This window comes from Triturus cristatus, chromosome 1_2 (assembly GCF_964204655.1).
Source record: "Triturus cristatus chromosome 1_2, aTriCri1.1, whole genome shotgun sequence".
NCBI lineage: Eukaryota > Metazoa > Chordata > Amphibia > Caudata > Salamandridae > Triturus > Triturus cristatus.
The window spans coordinates 771,638,361-771,662,674 of NC_140580.1; the positions used below are offsets into that span (position 1 = coordinate 771,638,361).

Sequence of the window (24,314 nt, forward strand, 5' to 3'; positions counted from 1 at the left end):
AAAATGCCATGAATGCCAAAATGCCATGAATGCCAAAATGCCATGAATGATTGTTTGCGTTGGGGTAAATGATTTTTTATGTGTAGGAAGGTCTCCCTTCTTGCACATAAAAATAATTTCCCCCAACGCAGACAACCTTGCACTATGGTACAAGGGTGCCTGCATTGGCGCCAGGCAGCTGAACTCAGCACCAGTGCTAGGGGAAACACAGGGGTACACCGCATTCTTGTGAATACGGCCCATCCCTGCATTTTCAGAATGGAGAAGCGTGGCATTAGCAATGTTTGCTTAGCGCCACACTTCTACATTCTGTTGTAGATATGCCCTTATGTTCGTTCAGAGAGAGCTTTAGCTGCTACCTTCATGTTTTCCCAAAAAAATAAAAATCATAATAAAAATACATTTATACATACACATACATATTGGGGGCTTTGGTCATCCCTCTTTATTCACTGGACTATCCAACTGTAATTCACATTTTTCTTCAGCCCACAACAGAATACAGTGTGGGGCAATGAGTAAGTCCACCTTAGCCGTTGGCCAGGGGTGGCTCCTCCGTTATGGCGGAGGAGCGTCTCCCCCCCCCTGCCCCCCACCCCCGCTGAAAGCCAGCAGAGGCAACCAGCAAACATAAAATGATAATAAAACATTTGAATTAGCAGTTTATTTGTTGTCCCACAGGCTGCGACCGAGGGGGGGGGGGGGGGGTTCTTACTGACACTGCAGCTGCAGCACCAGAGAAGGGGATTGAGTGGTGGGCACTGCCAAGTGTGCTTGATGGCTTGGCTGGGCCTCTGGGGCCTGCCAAACCCTCATGCGCACTTAGCCTTTCTTCACCTAGCTGTGTTGTACAGCTGGGTGGGGAAACCAGCACAGGCTCCAAGTAAATGTCTGAGCGCCGAACCGAGGTGCTCAGACCAATCCCAGGGCTGCTCACATGCTGGGAATAGCATTATTAAAATAACACTTACCTGCTCCAACGGCCACCTTGCTCCTGATGCTCGCCTCCTTGTCAGGAGACTGCGCAGTGTGCAGCAGGATCCTGACACGGACGAGTGGATCAGGAGCAAGGCTGCCGTCAAAGCAGGTAAGTGCAATTTTAATAATTATAATTCTCTTTTAGTTCATTTATGTTCCGCCTCCCCCACCCCACCACTTCACAATATAGCAACCGCTACTGCCATTGGCAGTTATTTATATTTGAACAGGTCCCAGTTTCACCCTTTTGCTTTTTTCGACTCATCCTCTCTCAACTTGTCACAGTATACGGTGAGGTCAGTGTGGCTCCTCAATGGGAGGGGTTGAGGTGATTGAAGCATAGCCCAGGGCGCTACATAACTGGAAGCTAATGCTCTTAGGGCTACCTTTACAGGTAATACTGATGTGATCACAAATGGGGAGGCTCTGGGGTGTGTCTGGCTCATAACGCCAGGGCTAGGACTCACCAGCCCTAGTCATTTCTTTGATGGCTGGTGCTCGTGCCTCTAAGTGCTTGTGCCAGCTATCCAACAGATTCATTGTCTCAGGCTGCAACACAGGTAGGATTTTTTTCTATTATACCATAGTGAATAATGCACTATTATTTACTAGAGGTGTAATAAGAAAAGAGATGAAACATGGATGGCAAACCCCTGGCACGCATAAGAGTGAGGCCCCACAGTCCTGGTTTTTCAGCCCGATGGTTGCATAACAAGCTTTCATTGTGTATTGTTTTGTGTATTGTATTGTGTCCCTTCTATGACTTACTTGCATATAGAATGTAAGTGTACTTGCGGATTTTTGAGTTGTTTCTAAAGTATTGTGCTATCACAACTCTGGCTGGACATTGCCGCCTTTGATCCAGTGGTAATAACTGTGTAGTACTGTACCTAGACTCACGCTACATCACCTGCCTTCAGCTACTACTTGTTTGTGTGTACCCAGATGGTCAAGGAGGCCTAGAGAGGCCTGCATTTCATCACTAAGGCACCCCTAGCATTCCAAGGCCATGGCTGGAACTTTGCCAGCCCTGGGAAATCTGTCTGATAACTGGTCCAGGAACATCTATGTGTCTTGCCAGCCATCAGACAGAGTCACTGCCTCAGGCTGCTGCTGGACCCTCGCTTCTAGCAAGGGTTTTCTTTTTTATTATACTAATAATATGCTATTATTCACAAATAGTGTAACAAAAAAAGGACATAAAACAAGAAGGGAAGAGCCTTGAAGACCAGAAGAGAGTGCTGCCCTCATACTCTATGCTTCTAATGTTTTAACACCTTGGTGCAATGCAGACCTCACTCACAACATCTCAACTAGTCAATGAACTGCACTCCTGAGTCTACAGTTATGAGTTTACGGTGCACTGTATTTAACACATCTCACTTCTCACAGGTCCCTTGTTCCAGCTCTCATCACACTGCTTATACCATTATAGTGCTGCTCAAACTGCACTCCACATACAACAAACACCCCTTTCCAGTCCAGTTATACAGCTCTCAACAGCTCTTTTTTCTATTATATTGCACTCCTCACAATGAAGGTTTCAGGTCCTCAGTACACATCACTCCTTCACAATTTGTGTGTCAATACATTTCTGCAGTGCACATCCCAGATCAGTGCAAAATACTTCTGTTCACACCCTCCATGTCTACAGAATCCACTTCACTATGCTTCTCAAACCAAGTGTCTCAGTGCAGTTCACCACTCACCTGCTCTGCTTGCTGAAGTAGATACTGTTCTTCTTTCATCAAGGCTCTGTGTCTCAGGAGCTTCCCATAGCTATCTTCTTTTTGGCTGTGCCACTGAAATAAAGTTAGATGTAAGAACCATATTTATGTTTATCTGCTGCATTAGCTATGTGATCAGTAAGAGGGCTGGTGCTGCAAAGGCCAGGCCATAGCAGGAAGAAGAAAGAGAGCAGCAACTCTAGACAAGCCAAGACAACCAGAGTTATGGGGTACATGTTATACACCCCTTAATAAATTGCTTCATATTTCTTCAGGTCAATTTTAAACTTTGCATATACTTCCTGCCCAAGAGGGCTGCGAGCATTGTGGGTAATATGATTATTCACTGGACGGCCAATCAGATTGGAACAAATGTCGCGGGTCTATCCACAAAACGAGGGCAGGGCATCCCGTGAAGTCATCCTGGGTTTCCGCTTTCAGGGGTGGGCATGTCACATGCAGAGATAGTCTCTGGGAGAAATAACAGGGCCTCCTGTGTTGACACTGTTCTCTGTAACTTGAGTTTTTACACCCACACGGAAGCCAAGTGTGTGCTTCGGGAACATCAGAGACAAAATATTGATGAGTCACAACATTGTGACCAGAATATCAAGGTACAAAATATCAAAAGCTAGATTTGTATGCCTTTTTTATACCTAACTCTACATTTACATACCTGTTTTGATATATATATCTTCAAGGAGTTTAGATAGGGAGGTAAGGATAGTAAATTCATACCCCCATCTGTGAATTTACCTCTTCGATATTTTGTCCATCAATATTCTGGCCACGATTTTGTGATCCCTTGATATTCTGCCTTTGATATTCACTACCACAAGCGAAGCTAAGGGGGATATGTACAAGGAAGTGGCGGAGCGCGGCGGTAGCCTTACTGGCTTAACGCCTCTCTCCTCCACTTCTGAAACGCAAGGCTGCACCATATTTCAAAAATGCGGTGCAGCCTTGCGTTTCCCCCTGCAATGGCACTAAGTTTAGCAACTCCGTGCCAACGCATGCACCCTTGCACTCGTCTGTGTGCAGGGGAGGATTGGTTATGTGTAGGGAGGTGTACCTTCATGCACATAAACAATCCTAGAAATGCCATTCTGTCACTTTCCTGCGTGCTGCTTCATGCAGCACACACAAAAGTGCAGGAAGGGACACCTTCCTACACATAAACAAACAATAGCATTATGCTTTTTTCCATGTGTGCTGCACAAGGCAGCACACATGTAAAAAGCAAAAACGAGGAGAAATAATGCATTTCTCCTCCTTTCGCCATCTTAAAACCAGTTTTTACCTGGTCTTAATTTTGGCACTGCCGCCTATGTACGCTGCCCTTGTACATAGGGGGCAGCGTCAAAATGAATGGGTGTTGTGGTGGAACGCCTACCGCAACACCCACTGCCCACCCCTTTCCCGCTAACCATAGCCTGAAAGGGGGCCTTATGTACAAGGCAGCGTTAAGCCACGTTAAGTGGCTTAACGCCGCCTTGTTCATAAGGTGCAGCCCCTAATGCCACCACAACGGCAATATAGGTGACGTTGTGGTGGCAATAGGGGCTTGTACATATGCCCCTAAGTGTACAGTTTGACTAAAAACGAGGAGCCCACTCCAGATTGTGGAGTTTAAAAGCCTGTCTCATGTTGTATTACCTGCACTGTTAAATAACTCTGAGCGTATGGCTGATGATCAATAGTCAGGCATTTTGCCCGTAAGAGGTCCTCAAATGGCATTGGATAACGTCAAGTAACAGTTTAATAGACAGAGATCAATAGGTTCTGGGCATCTGGATATGATAGCAGTCTTTCTACACTATCAAACAAGTTTTTGTTTCATGGGAATAAATAGGGAGGCATTGTTAAAATAGCATGTACTGAATTAAAAAAGAAATGTATAAAAATATATTGCATCAGAACAATAACGCACTTTCCATAGCGTGAAAATAAGCCCTCCAACTGAGCGCAGGTAACAAAAATTGTATTTGCAGATGGAAATCTATTCAGCATAACGCGTTTCTACCCAGAACTGAGTCTTTATCTCATGCAGTGTGAAATGCAAATTGTTGGTAGATAACATCTGCTCACCTTTCTCAACTCTGACTGCTCGTGCAGGAGCCGCCACATCAACTCCTGCTCCTTTCTGCTTGCTTCTGAAAGGGATTTTTGGACCTGGAGAAAAGGTAGGAGAAAGAACAAATGTTTCCATCGCGGAGAAGTCTAAGTACTCCAGGCAAGAATGTCAGTAAATGTTTTCCTCTATGAAGCGTTCACTTTCTTTCCTCTACCTTCTTTATTCTCTGTTGTTCATGCTTTCCCTTCTTTATTTTCTTCCCTTAGATAATACTTTCTAAGTTTATTACGCGCCTCTTTCACTAATTCATGATAACTCCACTCTCCCTGCTTTCCTTACATTATTACAAACTCCAAGTTTGGAAACTAGACTTCAGGGAGTCTATGGTGCAGCAGGATTACTCATGCTACACCCCCTTGTGAGAGAGGGAATGCCCACTTAGAACCACGGATGCGCTATATGTGGAGCCGCTCAATCTAAATGAAAGAAAGGCTGAGTGAGTGCCCCTTCCCTAATACAAAAGTGCCCTGGGGGTACAAGCAAACATGCCTCCTGAGCCACCAGGGCACTTTTTGTAATATGGCCCAGAAAGTAAATATAACTCATCTCTGTCCCAGACTTTGGCTGTGAGTGGCTACAAAAGTTTCTTCTGTTATCAGTGCGTGTTTACTCTCTGATATGAAGTACCTTGGTCTTTTGATGGCACAGAGAGCCACCAAAAATTAAAATACCTACACCTCCATTCTGAAGAGCTTGGTGGAAGAGTGATATGAATCAAGTAACTGCTCTTGGGGTGTATGAGTTTCATCAGTGCTTTATTAGACCGAGAGATAACTTTACTATGTTAAAATGGCTACAGTCTTTTGTTTCTTGTATTTCAAAAGAGGCAGCTAGTCCCCAGAGTTTCCAAGGCATGTTCCCAAATGATTACTTTTGTACATTATTTCTTATGCTTAGTTTAGTAAGTTGACGGCACTCAGTTTTCCATTAAGATGCAGCACCTTAGATGAATTATGATGTGCTGTACACGTGTGGATGACGGTAGTGAATATTTTGACGCAACCACATTGGTTAGATGGCAGAACAGTATTTAAGAATCTCTGCTAGAGATTTTGCCTAGATTAGGGATTTATTTTTAGGTAAAATTTGTGTTTATCTTCTTTCAAGAAGTTCAAAACTGATTGCTTTTCATACTGGTTTTCATTTTGACAACAATCTGATTCCAATAATATTTTTCCCTTCAATGCTTTTAACTCTACCATACTTTCGCTTGAGTTCCTGTTTTTTTTCATCACTTTCTTTTACAATTCATCTACACTTCTTTCTTGCCTTGTCTCATTCCTTCCTCTGTCTTCTACAATATTGATTTCATTTTAGTTTCCACCGCCATACATTATAACCTACGCTTTGCTACAGATATTATCTATGTCATTCACATACCCATTGTCTTCTCTTACCACATCTCTGTGTACACCTTTCATTGTACACTTCCATCACTCACTTATACTTAGGGCATACAGGTTCTGTTCCAAGACAAAGAAGATGTTTCCTGATACAGAATTTTATCTTAGTTCACTCACTTGAGCAGAATTTTCCTTCCTCAGTGTAGCCAGACTCTCTCGCAGTCGGGCAACAACTTTCTCCTGTTTCTCCCAGGAATTCTCCGCGGTGCGCATGCTCTTAAACAGGAGCTTTTCAGAATCTGTTGCATTTGACACAGATTTCTAAGGTGTTTGGGGAAGACAAGATTAACATGACTGTCAAAGATATATTAAATGAATGATTGATAACTGCAGACCTCACTGTCCTTCAATTCAAGACCAAACGACAGAATTTACCAGTCACTGAAGAAGAAGAATTTCATTTGATGATATTTAATTGTTATGTGTACTTTGATTATGGCCCATTTTTCTTGATTGTGAGATAACACTACAAATATTTATTAATTTATATTCAGAATGACATCTTTGTACGTTTTACTTTATATACTGTGATTTTTAGGCAAGAGAGGAGACCAAGTACACAATCATTAACGTAAGTAATATACCATTTTAATGTTAATTCATTACTCGACAGTGTACGTCGGATTGAGGTGAATCTAGATCTAGGCACACATCTATTAGCATGTGTTACATAACAAGAATTCAGGATATATTTAGAAAACCTAAGAGTTGCGCAATTTTGTTTGCAGATATTATGCAAAAAGTAATGCAGTTGTATGCACTTTCATTCCTAAAAAGAAACGCAATCAACAGATTGAGGCCATTTAAAAGAATATTTATAAAGTGAAGTAGAAGTCCAAAATCAAAGTTGCAATGATTGCTCCCTATGAAAATTCCTCAGACTGTCTGTGGATACTAATCAGTTAATCACTTTATAAAATCCCCAGGTGGACCACTGCATTGCAGCTGGGATGACAAACCAACTTTGGAAATCAAGTCTAAGTCTTGCCTGGAGAAAAAACACCCACAAAGGCAGCAATAGAAGAACTGACACTTGAACATTGAAGAATTTAACCAAGCATGATGAAATTTTGTCCTTGGTCATAAATTTAGATATTTGTAACTGATATAACAGTCTATACATTACAACTATGTGGAATGCGTACCTTTAGTAGCCATAATTCATCATACAACATGTACTGACAAACAATGGTGCTCGCTCTTGAAATGTATGTGCTATAATTGCATGTAAAACGTGCAGTATTAGAAGGATCACGTCATGAAATCATTCAACTCTAAAAAGGAACATGCACTAAGAAAAATTATAATAATACAGCTGACACAAATTGATGCGATTTTATGTGAGGTGGATAGAAATGACCATCAAAAACGAAGTGGAGTTCGGATTCATTAAGATGAGAGGTGATAGGAAAAATAGAATTCTTATGGAAAATGGGACTTCTGGAAGATGATTGTACTACTAAATATCAAGAATAGAAATATCCTGGTATTTTAATATCATGGACAAAATATTGAGGGACTTAGGGCCCGATTACAATGGCTGAGGGATTGCCACCGCTGGCCCAGCGGGGCACTCCCTCCGCATGCCCGTTTCCCCCACCAGATCAGGATGGCGGGGTGAATCGTTCCGCAAGCATGGCAGGGGCAACTTTATCAAGGGTGAGGGCCCGCCATCCTAATGGCCCCCTAAATATCGAAAGGTAAGTGCATATAGAGGAAGTATAGATTTACTATTCTTAACTCTATACATGCGTTGAAGATATGTATATTTATAAATCATCAATGTCGATGTATGTTGGGTTAGGTATGGAAAATCTACACATACTTATCTTTCGATATTGTGCCCAACTATATTTTGTCCACTAAATTAAGGTTCCACGACGTTTCCTACTCAATATGGAGGATGTACAGCCTAGACGAGGATTCACAGTTTAAATAAATAAAGAAATCACTGTTTTCCTGATTGATTAGAATACCATGGTTTGAAATAGAGTATTTACTCAAAATGTAATAAATATTGCAAATGTAGATAATAATTCTTTAGGTGAGCAAGATAATCTCATAGTTTTACTTTTTGAATTTTATGCAATTGTATAAAATCAAAAATAATGTAAGGCATACTTTTTTGGGAACATTAAAAGTAATCTATGTATAGAAAGAATGAAAATCTATCTGGAAACCAAGTGTGAAACAATTGCCGACAGATATCTTTAAACATATAAAGACTCAATTTTTAACTAAAGGGTTCTGTCATAAAATCACACAAATTAGACTAAAATTAAACTAAACCTCAGCACTGTTGAATTTGCAGGACATGTGATGGAAATTCCTACACAGGAACAGTAGAAAAATCAAATAAATAATCTTCACATTTAAAGTCTACAGATTGTCAACATAAGAACACATCCATTTCATAAAACACAAAATAACGAGTACCTAGCATTGCATATTGAATAATAAAATGCATGCAGATAAGTAACATCATGCCTTTGGATATGAAATCTAACCATTCAAACATGCACCCTCCACACACACACACACACACACGCATGTGGCGCAAAGAGTATGATGAGTGCCATAAAAATGTCTATCTTGCGGCCCTGAAAAACTATCACAAAGATCTCAAGTACGCCCGTGCAAACTATTACGCCCAAAAAATTAAACAATCCAAAAATTTGACGAGGGAACTCTTCCAGATATTTAAAACTGTACCCTCCTTAGACTGTACAGTTGTGTCAATTCCATTTTCAACTGATCTTTGCGATCAGATGGCACAATCCTTCTTAGATAAAATTAACAACATCTACACCTCCTTCCCTGAGAGTGCCAAGACTTTTCAGCTGACAACCGTGGCCTGCACTCCATTAGCTGCTGCAGGCGAGCTCCTTAACTTAAAACCTATTTCGGAGGCTGAAACCAATAGTCTGATGCTGAAAGTTAAGTTTGGATCCCTCTGGACCCTGCGTCCCCGACGATCTAGAACTGGGCAGAGAAGCCATTGCACCAGTACTTACTGAGCTGCTAAATCTATCATTCTGTTTGGGCCGTGTTCTCATAGATTGGAAACACACTATGATGATTTTGCTTATGAAGAAACCAACTCTAGATCCTTCGTTGCCTGAAAACCTCAGACCTATATCACTACTGCCTTTCTTCCTAAAAATTGCTGAGAAATTTGTTAATCAACAACTCATGCAGTTTGTGGAGGAGGAGACTCTTCTCCATGAGACACAATCTCGGTTTAGACCCCCTTTCAGGACAGAATCTGCACTGCTACTCGCATCTGAATCTAACCGCAAGATAGCAGACGACGATCAAACGGCTGCTCTAGTCATGCTCGACATGAGTGACGCTTTTTGACACTGTCTCTCATGGTTTGCTATTGGACAGACTACACCGTGCAGTGGTGGGTGGCACGGCATTGAGTTGGCTGGCTATTTTTCTGGAGGGTCACACCTTCCAAGTCACCCTACAATCATTTGTTTCAACCACTCGACAGTTGAAACAGGGCGCGCCTCGGGGCTCAGCTGTGAGCCCGACCCTCTTCAATCTGTATATGCGCCTGTTGGCAGACCTTTTGGAAAAACATGGATTGCAGACGTTGTCTTATGAGTACGGCACACAATTGATTCTTACCTTGGCCCAGGACAACGGCCAAGTGGCAGAGGATTTTAAGATTTGCCGAGCTAACTTGGCTAACTAGATGAAAAACAGCTGCCTGTGATTAAATGCCAGTAAAACTGATATTTTAGTGGCTGTGAAGCAACCATCTGTTTGATCCTCGATCTGGTGGCCCAGTAAGATGGGTTCCACACCGCCCCAAAACCACAAATTTAAAAACGGCATTCCAAGCCCCGGTGGCTTCTGGACTGGACTATTACAACGTCCTTTATTTGGGGGCTTCCAAGAGCAGCATACATATGGTTCAGAGGGTGCAAAAGGCGGCAGAACGTATCCTGCTGAACATCCCCTAATTTGCCTCCACAGGGCGAGCTCTGGAAACACATCACTGGCTCCCTATCGTGGAAAGGATATCCTTCAAAGCCCTGTGTTATGTTCACAGAATATTACAGGGCAAAGGCCCGAGATACCTTCTTCCAATGATCCGACCATACCATCCTATGCGCTGTCTAAGATCTGCTGGAACAGGACTTGTCGGTGTCCCCAAATTTAACAGAAAGCGTTTTGGTGGTAACTCGTTTAGGTTCCTGAGAGTCAAACAGTGGAACTCACTGCCCTCACATTTCAGACAGGACCCCTCTGAAACGGCTTTCTGAAAACACCTTAAAACCTGGTTATTTAGGAAAAGTCTAAATCAACAGAAGTGTCCGCCCAGCCTTCTTTTGAACTATCACGGTCCTGTCAGAATTCAGCCCGGGGACACTCCGAACTGGAGTAACCAAGCGCTATACAAGCTTCCAACATAACATAACAGAAAATAACACACACACACCCACACACGCACACACCCACACACACACACACCACACACGACCTTCCAAATGTGCATCCCTTTCAATCAGAACTGAGGGAGGGTCGTGCCCCAAATGCAGGTGGTCAATCACTGTTTGAGACTGGCCCCATGTCTGTATTAGAGCGATGCACATGCAACAGTTTCTCTAGAATGCATTGTCTGCCATGAGGGATGTGGGCTGAAGTCTGCAGGTTCCCGTCTCTTCACCCAAATCACTCATGGGAGCAGCGATGTCATGTAATTTCTGTATGGGGATTAAGGAATGGATAAACAGTAAACTTAAACTCGCCCCGCAAAATATCATAATGCCAGCAGCATATTGCACCAAGTGGGCACAGGGAGCAAGGGCAACACTGTTAAGTGTTTTTGGGGAAGGATGGTCTCCCTCAATGTTTTTTTTTCGAAATGGACACAAATACTTTTTACAGCACATTTTTCGAAATGTATTGACAAAAATATGCAGTTTACAAACATTTGCAAAGAGTAACTCATAAACATACTAATAGGTCAGTGTCTGGCAGAGTACCTATTCCCCTCACTCCCAAACCCCGTCCCCTCTCCCCATACCACGTGAAAGGGATTGCCAGCAGAATTTCTTGGCTTATTACCAAAAGCATACCTAAGGTACCATAGGTCTCTGATGACAATTTGTCATGAGAAGTACTAAACACAAATTGAGCTTAGGGCAATACGTCGTTATTAGAATTTACCAGGTTAAACTAAACTCATCGGTGTTTCCAAAGTGCTTACATTTATAGTTGAAAGAGGTAGATCCAATTAAATGTATATATGAAAATTGCACACTTAGTTGTAAATGGAGTAGTCAAAAGATAAGAATTGCAATGTTGCACTTTTCGGTAAATATTTGTAGTAACAGTCTAATTTATTCATGAAGGTGGGAAATTTCTTATTTTAAACAAGAAACAGAAAATGCTCGATACTCAGACAAAATAAAAAATAAAAAAATGCCAGTCTAACTAGCTAAAAATGAATTGCTCCTCTATCTCTCTTTTCTTCTCGCTTGTTTCTCATTCTGAGATATCATTAGGGCATTAAAGTCCTTCACATTTTTCTGCTCTATTCTGATAAATACCTGCAAGTGTTTGATGGACTCTGTCAGTATCTTTCTTCTCTCTTCATGCTGTAGTGAAATAGGGGTTTCTGGGACTTGCATGCCCGATTGGAGTTCCATCACATGTCGCTGCATATTTTCCATTGTGGAGAGCTGATACGAAAGGAACTCGGTTACTATTACACAGAATGTAATATACTTTAATATGTTATTAAATGCTGCCAATAGAGGGCATTTAATCAATATATCATATTTGCCATCAACTTGCCAAACTGAGCCTGGTTTTGATACCAATAGAATAATTAAAGGCAACAAAAGCGTTCCATCCTCACTGAGTATATTGGGTAGTTGTGGGATTTAGACCAACCATCACTGAACAGGTGACAGAACAATGTTTCTGCACCAACCTTTAATTGATAAATACCATTAATGGGGCCATTATTCCTGTGGTGAAAGCAATATATGTAATCTCGCAAAAGGCACTAGGGAGCTTGATCTAGGTTTACCAAAGAGATAGCAAAACAGGAAATATACCAACTGTGACACTAACAGAGTCATCTACATGTTTACTTGCCCCTATGAAATGATGTACATAGAAATAACAATACGTAAGGTTCGGATATGGATTGTTGAGCACCGGAGTAATGTATGGTGTGCTAGAATTACAACTAAAATGAGCCACAACTACATCACGTCAGGACATACAGCCATAGATTTTAAGTGGAAAGTCACAGAACAGTTGGAACCAGGTACAAACAATGCAGAGAAAAAGTTCAAAGGTGGTTCTTCCACCTTTCAACCAGTAAAACAGGACTGAACGACGAAATACCATAGGGCAGCCTGAGTGGGTAGTACTGGAGTGCATACTTACGATTGGTGAATAAACAGAAAATAATACATAATGTCTCGTGCCTCCAGGAAGAATTAGATGCAAACTAGGCTATCTCCTTAATCAGGTTCACATGAGCCTGGGATGCATGTAGTTTGATGTCATAGGTGTCACCAACTTGGATGACCAGTCTCATGCGAGCAGGAAGTCCCTCACATGAACATGTAATAAATAGCCCAAATGACTACACAATGATGTCTATAGATTGACAAAAGGGCCAATCACATGCAACAAGAAAGTGGAAGGAGACATTCCCACGGGGCCATAAGACCAGCGGCTGCAAGCGGATAGTTGTGAACTGCCCAGCGAGGAGTGAGGACCATTGTTCCCTGTAGGGTTCGTGCACGCTCCTCCGTGCACTCATGCTGCCTGGAGCACACAGTCTATTGTCTGAAGGGTTTTCAGCCTGGACCCTGTAATCTTTGGATTCACTACAATTTTGCCTTCGGCACAAGAACTGACCATAAGTTAGATTCTCCCGTAGGGAGTTCCGTGGAAGCTATCAGACCTTAATAGGTTGTTCCTTTCAGTCGGTTTTGTATGGGTTACAGATTTCAACTCCCCCCCCTTCCATTGTGATTTTCACGTCAAGAAATACCATTTCCATGCTGCTCATGGTGATAGTGAATTTGAGGTTACGGTCGCACGCATTTGAGCCAATTGATAAAGGATGTGGCCGTGTGTGTGTGTGTGTGTCCCTACAACACCACTAGCACATCATCAATATACCTTTTCCATGTCACTCTCCTTGATCTAAAAGGATTGGTCTTATTCAGTACAAACTTTGATTCAAAGTTATGTACATACAGAACCTCCAGACTCGGGGCAAAAGCACTGCCCATAGAGGTCCCCTGGGTCTGTAGGTACAGCTGATTCTCAAACTGAAAGAAGTTCTTGCAGAGGGCCAATTGGGCACACTCGAAGACAAAGTGTCTAGGTGTGGCATATCTCCACCCTTTTAAGCCTATAAGCCTATAAGCCAGCCTATAAGGTTTCTGTTTTTGGGAGGCTCATATAAAGGGTTTTGATGTCTAAACCAAACAGGAGTTGCCTACTTGCATCAAAGTCCAAGTCCTCAATCAATCTCAGGAGATATTTTGCATCTTTAAGATAAGTCAGCGTCTTCTGGACTATAGGTTTCAGATAGAAGTCACAGAAGTATGATTAGGGTACTAACACTGACCCTATCCCTAAGACTATAAGTCTCCCTGGTAGGAGGATCATATTTTTATGGATCTTGGGAAGGGTATAAAAGTAGGTGGTAACTGAATGGTGGTTCACCAAGAATTTTGCTTCTCTTATTTAGAGACACAACCCCCTATCTCTGCTCCCTCAACCATACATTTAAACTCATTGCAAAGGGCTTCTGTGGGGTCAGTTTCAAGGGATTGTTAGTTCTTACGGCCACCCAACAGTCTTAAATATTTAGTCCTATAATCATCTTTTTTCAAATGACTACTGACCCACCCTTCTCTGCCAGTTTGATTGCAATATCTTGATTGTTCTTGAGCTCCATTAAGGCATCCCTTTCTATTCTCAGGAGATTGTCAAATAGTTTTGTTGTAGGTTATTCCTCAATCTCTTTCAATACTGCCTGCTCAAATGTAAGTATTTTAGGGGGTGAGCTCATAGTCAGTGGACAGAGGATGGGCTTTTTCCTAAGGCCTGTGTCTCCCTGATTCTGTGTGTATGATTTGTTCCTGAAAAAACATTTACGCCTTAGTGCTCAGAAAATCTCATGTAGCTCTTTATGCAATTTGAACTGATTCACCAATAGTGTGGGTACATACCCTAGCGCTTTGTTTAAAAATTTCTTTTGAGATTTCGTCAGAGATTTGCCACTGAGGTTCACTCCTAGTTCACACTCATGCTTGGGTCCTTCAGGGTTTGTCTGGACATGCTCTGAGTGTGCACTCTGGGTTCCTCATCTTCCCATGAGACCTGCAACAACCTTCTCTACCCTTTTGTGGTGCCTGGGATTTTCCCTAAAAAAGGCCTGGTATGGTGTGGATATCTCTGCCGTCCAGCCTAATTGCAAGAACCTGGTCAGCCCATATATAGGACTGAATGTATGAAAAACATATTACAGATTGAGTTTATTTTACAAAAGCCCCAAAACAAACAAACTGAATTGTAGGGTAGTCAGAACCCATTTGTGCTAAATCTGTGTTTGTGGTGTCATTTTGACTGTGTGAATATTTTGTCGTAAGACTGTATGGAAAATGCACTTAGTGTGTAATATATCCTTCCAAGAATTCGCAGGATTGTATATTTGAATTAGCAAGCTTAACACACTGCACAATGTTACCAATATGCACTCATTCACAAATGATTGAGTATGGTTAAAGCCTTGATCAATGTTGTGGTAGGAGCTAAAAATCCAATCACTGATGTGGCTTAGGTTAAATTCACTTATCCATTTTTGCTGGAGCTGAAGCAGTGATAAATGCCTGTGGGTGGCTATTACTTCTACCTAGGCACTAAACACCATTTTGTGAAAATTAGTTTAAAAATAAAAAAGTTTGATATTTCATAGGATAGTCAATGATGCTATTATTCCTTGCAGGTAATGCTCATAACGTGGGTGTAAGTCAAAATATATTTCTTAGTTATAAATAATATCATTTTAAAAATCTAGTCTCACAGATATCGTATCATTGGGGTTAGTTTTTCTATTATTAACTCTAAAGAGACTAACTATTTCTCATCAGAGTACTTAAAGAACAGTGTGTCATATATGAGATACAAACAACTTCACTAAATCTTTAAAATTAACATAAAATGTAGTCATTGTCCCTTGTCACTCTTACGGGTATGTCTAGGGTTTAGAGTCATGTGGATTACTGGAAACTAATTAGAACATTAAGGGGGAGATTTACAAACATTTTGCGTTGGGTTAGCGTCACAAAAGAGACGCTAACCAGTGCAAAATGTTTATTTTGCTATTTACTTTCCAGTGCAAAACTTTTTTGCTAGAAAGCACCCTCAAAGTAGTGCAAAGCACTGCTTTGCGTTACTTAGCGCCGAGGGGGTGTAGATTTGTAGACATGGTTTTGCGCCAAAATGTAACCCCCCTTTCAAAGTAGATGCTAACAGGAAAAATGCTTTCATTTCTACGTGCGTTTCCGACTTTGCATGCGTGCTGCACTGTGCAGCATGCATACAAAGTGGGAAAAGCTTTCCATCGTTCATAGGCATAGTATTTTGTACAAGAAGGGAACCCTTCCTGTACAAAACCTATGTTAGACTCATGCACACACCCTTGTGCTATGGCGCTAAGGTGTGTGCATGGTGCACGGCCACTGTAATCAGCGCCGGCGCAAGGTAAAGGGGAGGAGAGAGCTATATTTCTGAAGATATGGTGCCCTACTGCTCTCTCCCTGTTGCGCAATGCAGTACAGCCTCACGGGGGGCTGCGCTGCATTGCTTGACTTCTTTGTAAATCTCCCCCAAGTCTTCGTGCCTTTTCCTTGTAGAGTCCTTGCAGAATGTGACTACACTACACAGTGCTGAATTTTCAGCCACCACCTTTAGGCAGTTGCCACCACATCTGCAACACTAATGACTTCAATTCAACAGGAACTAAACTAAAACCTGGGAGAAAACAGCACAATACAAAAACATTTGCAATAAAATAGACACAGAAAGTTCAATACTCTGCTAGGATACCACTTTACACTTGCTATCTAGGCACAATGACATTTCCTACCATAACAACCCAGGAATATGTGCAGCAGAAACGCTGTTGTAACACGCCACAATAAAAGAAACATCAATATGAGGAAGTAGAAAGCAATCAGTCTGATTCTCATAAGCGATGACCAGTATAGTGGGGTTTGCACCAAATAACCAAAACAAGAACCACTGGAAATGTGAATCATCATAGGTAGATAGCGTGGCAATGGATATGTATTTGTGTGGAAGTAAAGGACTGTATAATAATATTGGATAATTATATTAAAGGAGGCTAAAGGTCAGGTGAAAGCTGCACTGTCAAGCCAGACCTAAAATGCAAGTAGGTTAATGGTTCCCCTCCTAACATCTGTGCTGTTGTCAGACAAAAGAAAACACACATTATCTGCTTATCTAAGACACCTTATTAGCATTATAATGCCATCTGCGTGCCTCTGAAATTTCAACCTCAGACAGCTGGATAAATTAACTAAATGATCACAGTTGCATGGAGGGCAAACACTCTTTCATGGAAGCACACAACTTCTGCCCAATCAAGACATGTATTTCTGGCCCCCAACATCTGGGCAGAGCCAAAGCACTTCTCTAATGATGCATATATATGTGTCTGCTAATAGCTGCCTGCGCTGTCCAGCCAGACCATAAAAAGGAGCATTACAAGGAGTGGAGCGGTGATATGGCAGGGGCACTGCAATAGGCAATGTCAATGGGTCTCGCATTTGAGAGAGTTAGAGCTATTGTCGTTGTAATTACATTGTCTTTTACCCATGTATTTTTGTTTAGAGTGGAGTGGATGTATGTGGTTTCGAGTGGAATTATATGGGTTGGATTGGAATTGTTAGTTGTGGACTTGTGTGGTGTGGATTTGTGTAGTGGAATTATGTGACATGGATGGATAGAGGTGAGAGCAGCACAGAATAGATAGACAGGAAGACAGAGAGTGTTAGGTAGTTTGTGCACAAAGTGGTAAATGAACTCCAGATAGAGGAGCAGAAAGAGTGTGTGAGAAAGAGAGAAAGAATAGAAGAGCAGGCAACAAACACTTAAAGAGTGAGTGCCTGTGTACGCAAAAGACACCCCAAGAAGAGGAGGAGAGCATGAGATTGAGGGACGGAAACCTTAAAAAGGCACAGGAAAGAAACTGTGTTCTTAGACCTTCAGTCAACCACATGAGAGAGGTAGGAAGTGTGCGTGAGAAAGCGAGAGGGAGGGGTGAGAGAGTGTACGAGAGAGAGAGGGACTGGTTGCTCTTTCCAAATAAACCTTATTAATCTCAAAGTAAGGCAGATGTTCAAAAAGGCAATGACCACCCACCAGCTGATGGTGGGGCACTGAGGATAGGCACCGAACAGAAAGAGGACTGTGAGCCGACAGGATGAGCAAGGAAAGAAACCAGCTCTGCACATCTTCCAGTTTGTGCACAATGACAAAGATAATCCCGCTTTTGTACTCACTAACCGGTGCAATCGGCACATCACAAACCTCGTCCATAAATAAATGAGGAATTAAAGGGTACTGACGTAGACAGAGAGAGAGAGAGAAAGGGCAGATCACGAGTTGGCTCAAATGCTGGATGGAGCCTGTTGCACCCTTTGGGAGCACAGAGTCCCATGCTAGGTTGATGCAACAGATGCAAAAGCCATAGAAACAAGCTGTCACTTGAAAGAGATCTGTTTAGTGCTTACTGTACAAGTGTCAAATGAAAGCATGCATTAATAATATAAAACATAAAAAGATGAGAACAATTTCTTGATCCTTAACAGCATTCTTTGGAATGTAACAAACCTTACAACAAAGAGAGCAGGCAGGGCTTGCTTTAGGGCGGTGCAACCGGTGCAGCCGCACCTACTGCTGACTTTGGTGGGGGGCGCTGTTTATAAAAAGAACTTTTGGTTTAAAACTTTGAACTTCCTTGTGCATCCAGCAGTTTTCAGGCAGCAATAATAATGTCAATATAACTGGTGGTTATGTTCCTACATGTGAGCGATCGGAATTTTGACTAGTGGCAGTTTAGACTCATCGTAAAATAGCACGGAGGGTTAATGTGCCAGCTGCATGAATGTGTACCATGCAGATCACAGAACTGAGTGTCAGTAAATTATGAGTAGCGCTTAAAAACAATTTAAACGTATGTTAGAGAGTTGCTATGGAGAGAGGAGGGGCACTAATGGAGAGGGGTAATGAAGCAATCCATGAAGAAGGAGGGCATTGGGGGGGCACCAAAAATGATTGTCGCACCTGGCGCCATCAGCGGTAAAGCCGTACCCGACAGCAAGACTCGTACCCTTTCAGACTAAGCACCTTAGAAATTAATCTTAAGGCCCCCAGTGAGACTCAATAAATGTGCAAAAGTTGGGTGATCTAAGCATTTAAAGAATTGCCATAACAGAATTTGAATAAATTGGCTGCCCTCCACAGTTGTACAAACTGTAGTTTTAGTGGTTTACTCATCTGAGATGGCAAAGGGACTAGATAACGGCTTGAACACTCTACAACTTGAAAGAGAAGGAATAAACGTGAAATGATGGTTCGCAGTAACCTTAGGCCACAAGAAATGTATTCACGGAGCTGCCTGAAGACCAAGAACAAACCCGCTTTTGTAAAACTTTCAAGCGAGACGTAGAGGTGCCAGCTGTCTTTCTTAGATGCCTGAAACTGGACGGGGAAGACACCTCCAGTTCTGCAAGTCCTTCAGCCTTTAGGGCTGGTGTACAAATGCAGAAAAAAGACTGTGTTTCCCTGTTTCACTGTTCAAGCACATATAACACCACATTTCAATAAAACAAGCGTGAGGAAACACAAAAATAGTGTGCCGCAATAAGCATAAATCAACACTAGTGTAGAGTACATGTAATAGGGCGAGTTGCCATGGGAGGGAACCAAGCACACAAAGGAGGGACAAATACAACCAATGCACCAAGGAAAAACCCAGATTTAAGAATGACACAAACAATCACCAATGAAAATTGATGGGTGTGCCAAAAGCCCACAAAAGAGATACATCATGTCAAGAGACAGCACATGCGCGTTGCCTAGGCTCGTCCTAAAACAGCTGGTAAAAAAAAAGGCTAAAGGAAGTGGTCAAACATGAAGGTGGATCTCTGTATCAGTCCTGGCTTCACATCCTGCCCATGGTCCACCACTACACCTTGGTGGAACACTTTCATTTACTCTGACTCTTTTGGTCTCCCTTGAAGCAGCAAGAGAGCGCAGAGATACGAGTGGCAGACAAGAAAATAGACATGGGGAAGGGAGAGTATTGCATAGTGGAATGAGATGACTGCAGTGCTGAATTTGTGGTGTCAAATGGTAACTGACGCTGTGTGTGTGGTACAGTGAAATTCTGGTGGTGAAATGTCCCTGAACTGAATGCAATGACTGGATCACATGCATGTTTATCATTATTAGGAGGGGGAAAGCTCCCTGTGCATCTTCCTTTTTGCCCATTTAGGTGGCAATTCTAAAGGCAGCCTTGTGACGGCAAGATAAATGTTAGTTCCCATAGTACACGTTCTCAAGAGCAAGAAATGTCCCTCAATCTGAGGAGGATCCCAGTGTACCTGGTAGGCCCAAAACTAGGAAGCTGTGGAGCTCTAATGCGTGAATCCCTCCACCACCTCGACTCATGTCCTGGAAATATATTCAGTAGCAGTGATCAGCTTCATGAATGACAATACTTATGGAGGCCGTACAAGCGGCTCACTCTAAATAAGCAGAACAGGGGGTATATCAGCAGAGGACGGGACAAACAGCGGACAAAGTGCTGTTTCCTGGGTGGGTGCCTGCCAGATGTGTGCAGTATCAAGGAAAAACCTTCTCTGATGTAGAAAACCTCTTTATTAATGTGTTTGTTGCGGGTGAAATAACGTACCCTCGTCATAGTGACTAATTCGGCACATGTATGTGGTTGTGTGTGATTTACGAAGTGGTGAACAGCTTGGTGTAATTTGCTTTTAAAGGCTTGTACATATTTGACATCTTTAATTAATAAGAACATAATTACCCCATGGGGTTTGGTTACTCGTTAACATGTTCGTTAAAGTTTCTGACCCAGTTTAAAGTATCTTTTACTCTGTACTGGTACTCAGGGCACGGGACACAGGACATGGGATTAGTTGTAAAGTCATTACACATCTATGCGTATGATTTAAAGCTGGCAAATAAAAATGTTCTTAGTTCCAGCAGAAGTGTTACACTTTGTAGTTAATCCAGTGGTGGAAATCCCTCAAACATGTTATTAAATGACACCACCTATTAGGAAGGTTTTTCATTGCCATCCAACTCTAAATCAGGCACAGAGGGTATCTTTACTTTAGTCTGTAAAGGGTATCTAAGGACACATTTGGGCCGAGACCTTTGACTTTGAGATATAGCCAAATCCTACGATCATTACTTATTCACATTGTTTTAAATAATTGCATGTAGTTTATTGTTTCACTGCGAATACAAGTCATTTAAGTGTACATTTACCACATTTCAAGCATGTATTGAGAAACCCCATGCCTTTCTAAGTACCTTTGATGTCCTGTTAACTTTCTTGCTTTTCAGGATGGAAACTTCCTCAGCATTTTTCCTCTGAGATGCCAAATTTTGTTCTAGTTGATTCGCCAATTCCAAAATATTTCTTGTCTCTGTACAAGGAAATATATATCTGATGTTAAAATGTTATTCAATCATGTGAAACAATTGCATGTTAGTGGCGATCATGGCTGTTGGTAAGACATGTATGTATTACTCCGAGGAGCACACGGCCTGTTAGGAATCAGAATATCATGAAATCACCTCATTGAGACCCTCATTATGAGTAGCCCGTTAAATTCAGACCCCTGCACAAGCCCCTGAGGGTTCAGAATTTTAAGTTATGCAGAATTATCTGCATCCGATAATTACCAGGTACGATCAAGAAGGTACAACTTCTGGATTGAAATCTAGGCTGGTGAAACCCAGCCATATTACAAGCTTTAGTGAGGCAAGGGCCAAAACGTTTGCAGGGCCTTTCCCTGGTTTCTGACCCAAGGAGCTGTTACAAATTAAGAGTCAAAAACAGTATCTGGTGCCACCTAGTTGTGTTGGGCATTAACTGCAACAAGAGGAAAGCAGTAAGTACCTCTTTTAAGCCATGCATAGCAGAAAACACAAGCTGTGTGGTTACAAAAGACCTATTGTGAAATGACAGTGGCTAGCAGACTGCCCAGTGCTTATCATATGTTGGCTTTATTGTCACACTCATCTCTGCTTGCTTCTTATTCAATGGTTTGCCATCCTCTTTGTTGGACTTGGCCCTTCTGGCAGGTTCACCCCTAAACTTTTTGCGATTATCTTAGCTTTTTCCCGATGTTGTGTGAGTGGTTTTAGGCCCCTAGGTGCTTTTACACTGTGTCCCAGTGGAAAGTGCGTGCGCGCTGTTACATTTAGTGAGACTGACCTGCCCTCCCATAGGAATGCATTGGGAGTGTATGTGTCCATGGTAGTTCCTGATGCGTGGGGAGTGCAGGGTCGAGTTTGGTATGTGCGAACTCGTGAGAGTGAATGCTGCGCGATGATGTGTGCGGCGTTGCTGTGTCTAGTATAGAAGTGCCACTTCTAGACGCTGGCATAAATGTGAAGTGACTGTCTGGCGTGTGATTGGCTGGTGTGCCTGGCTCCAGGAGTCAGGATGGGTCTGCCCCAGTGGTGGATAGGGAGATTTACATCCAGATAGGTGGGAGGAGTACACCTGGGACCTGAATAGGGCTGGGCTTTCCCCACACAATGCTGGCTCCGCCCCCTGTGGTGCGACTGATGACCCTGGCCTGTTCTGTGAATAGGGAGAGGGGCTGAGCAAAACAAAGTGCTAAGGAACCAGTTGCATCTGGTTCGCCCCTTCCCTGCACCTTGAGACAAAGGAAACCTGTGTATAAAAAGGGGATGTGACCCCATGTAAAGTGCTCTCTGCTGATCCTAACTGGGGGGGCCTGTTGCTGTTGCTGGGCAAAGGAGGACCGCCACTGGGGACTGCCTCCCTGCCTGGAGGGCCCTGTGAGCTGGCCCCTGAGCCCAGCCCTTGCCCCCCTGCCTTCCTAAGGACTTTGACCCTGGACCTTGCCCTCAGGCACCTGGGAAGCGCTAAATCGTGGTTGCCTGGGAAGCGCTGAATTTTTATTTCTAAGAAGCGGTTTATTATCAAGAGGAGAAGCGCTCCTGATTTCCCACTGCAGCACGAAGCTGCGATCATTTTTTGTAAGGAAATCCCCGGCATGGAGATTCCCCCACAATTATACGTATCTACGGAGCGGGTGCCCACCCCGCGTTGCCTGCATGCTGAAAGAGCGGGTGCCCACCCCGCTGATCGTTACTTTCTTTGGCTGGAGCCCCCCCCCCCGCATCTGTGCCGCTTTTTAGCATATTTAAAACAGCGGGTGCCCACCCCGCGTTTCTGTCGGTTTTGAGCGGGTGCCCACCCCGCGTTGCCTGCATGCCGAAAGAGCGGGTGCCCACCCCGCACTGAGCAGCCGCCAAAGGAAAATCACCGCCGCGACCCGGAAGTCCAGAAGGGCGGCCTTGGTGTGGGCGGGGCGCTCCACGAACCAGGAAGCGGACGGGAGCCTACCCCGCGCTTCTGGAAAGGGAAGAAGATCACGGGGACAAAGGCGGCGTTTGCACCCGGGGCCCCCGAGAGCGAGGGAGAGCCCCGTGGTGCCGAGTGAGGCACGGAGGAGTGCTGCAGTGGCTGGCGGGGCTCCCGTGTGAAGAAGACAGCCCGTTTGCAGCTGCAGAGGCCCCTGTAAAGAACGGGAGGACCCCACCAGAGGAGCAGCCAAGACAGCCCGGTGAGTGGAGTAGAGAGGGGGCCGTGTCTTCCTCCTCCAAGGAGGGCCTGAGTCTGGCCAGCACTTTGGTGCCAATGTTTGTTTCCCCTACGTTCCCCAGCTGCCCTGCAAGAGTGCAGGCAGCTACAAGGAGTGGGGCAGAGTTGATTGGAGAGCCCCAGTGAGGCCCATAGAGCACGGTTGTGCCCGGGCCTATTTACATACTCACAGCTGCCCCGCCAGACAGAGGGCAGCTGCAACGTTCTGGACTTGGGTTCAGAGGGCACAGTAAGTGCCAGGCCCTTTCTTTGATTTCAACAGCTGCCCAGCAAGTAGTGGGCAGCTGCCACGTTTAGCCCTGATCTTTTGCCCTGCTGTTTCTGCTGCGTGCGCAGCCCAGCCCTGACATTGTGGACAAAGGGCATGTGAGCCCCTGAGAGGCCAAGTTGGCCTGGGGGCAGTTTTCTGTGTTATGCCCTCACCTAGGGTACATGATTATTCCTACATGGGTACTTTTGTGCCATCTGTATTGCCTTTATGCTTATTTTTTTCCTAGACTGTGTCCATGCGTAGGAGACTGTTTTCCTAGTATACGTTATGCTAGTGTGTTCATGGTTCCCTGCGTGATATATGCCTAAGGTGTTTAGGATTGCGTAGGGTGCACTTACCTTTTACCAGTGGTTACTGGTTGTGCGCTACATTTATTATTTGTTCTACATTTCTACATTTACAATTTGGTGATTTGTGATGATTCTGACAGTGATCCATGTGGCCCAGTCTTGTGTAAATAGTCCCCTGTAAATTCCGCCCAGTGCCAGTTGGCACAGTGTAAATTGTGTGAATATTATCTAATGTGTTTATTATAATACAAAGGCTATTTTTATATATATCCTTGTGTGGAGTTTCTTTTGTGGTGGGCCTTGGGTGTTGTTGCTGGGTGCGTGCGCAAATGCTTTACACATTGCCTCCGGGATAAGCCTGACTGCTCGTGCCAAGCTACCAAGGGGGTGAGCAGGGGTTATCTTTCGCGTGTAACTCCCCAGCCCTGACTTAGAGTGGTGGTTTCTGCCTGGCTTTGGCGCAAGCCCTAGCCAACCAGAAATCCCATTTGTAACACTCTTCTTTTGTGTGTTCCTCCTATTGAGCATAACCTTTT

General features: G+C 43.4%; 1 protein-coding gene across 1 annotated transcript in view; it reads right to left on the bottom strand.

Moving 5' to 3' along the window:
• The window catches only part of LOC146868007 (uncharacterized), a 170,190-nt gene that overhangs the window by 47,377 nt on the left and 98,499 nt on the right, over nucleotides 1-24,314 (bottom strand). Inside the window, exons 9-13 of the mRNA XM_085615163.1 lie at nucleotides 20,886-21,001; nucleotides 11,810-11,941; nucleotides 6,360-6,503; nucleotides 4,794-4,877; nucleotides 2,688-2,780 (exon numbers count right to left, since the gene is read on the bottom strand). Coding sequence (XP_085471289.1) covers nucleotides 2,688-2,780; nucleotides 4,794-4,877; nucleotides 6,360-6,503; nucleotides 11,810-11,941; nucleotides 20,886-21,001 — 569 coding nt within the window. The remainder of the gene's footprint in view (nucleotides 1-2,687; nucleotides 2,781-4,793; nucleotides 4,878-6,359; nucleotides 6,504-11,809; nucleotides 11,942-20,885; nucleotides 21,002-24,314) is intronic.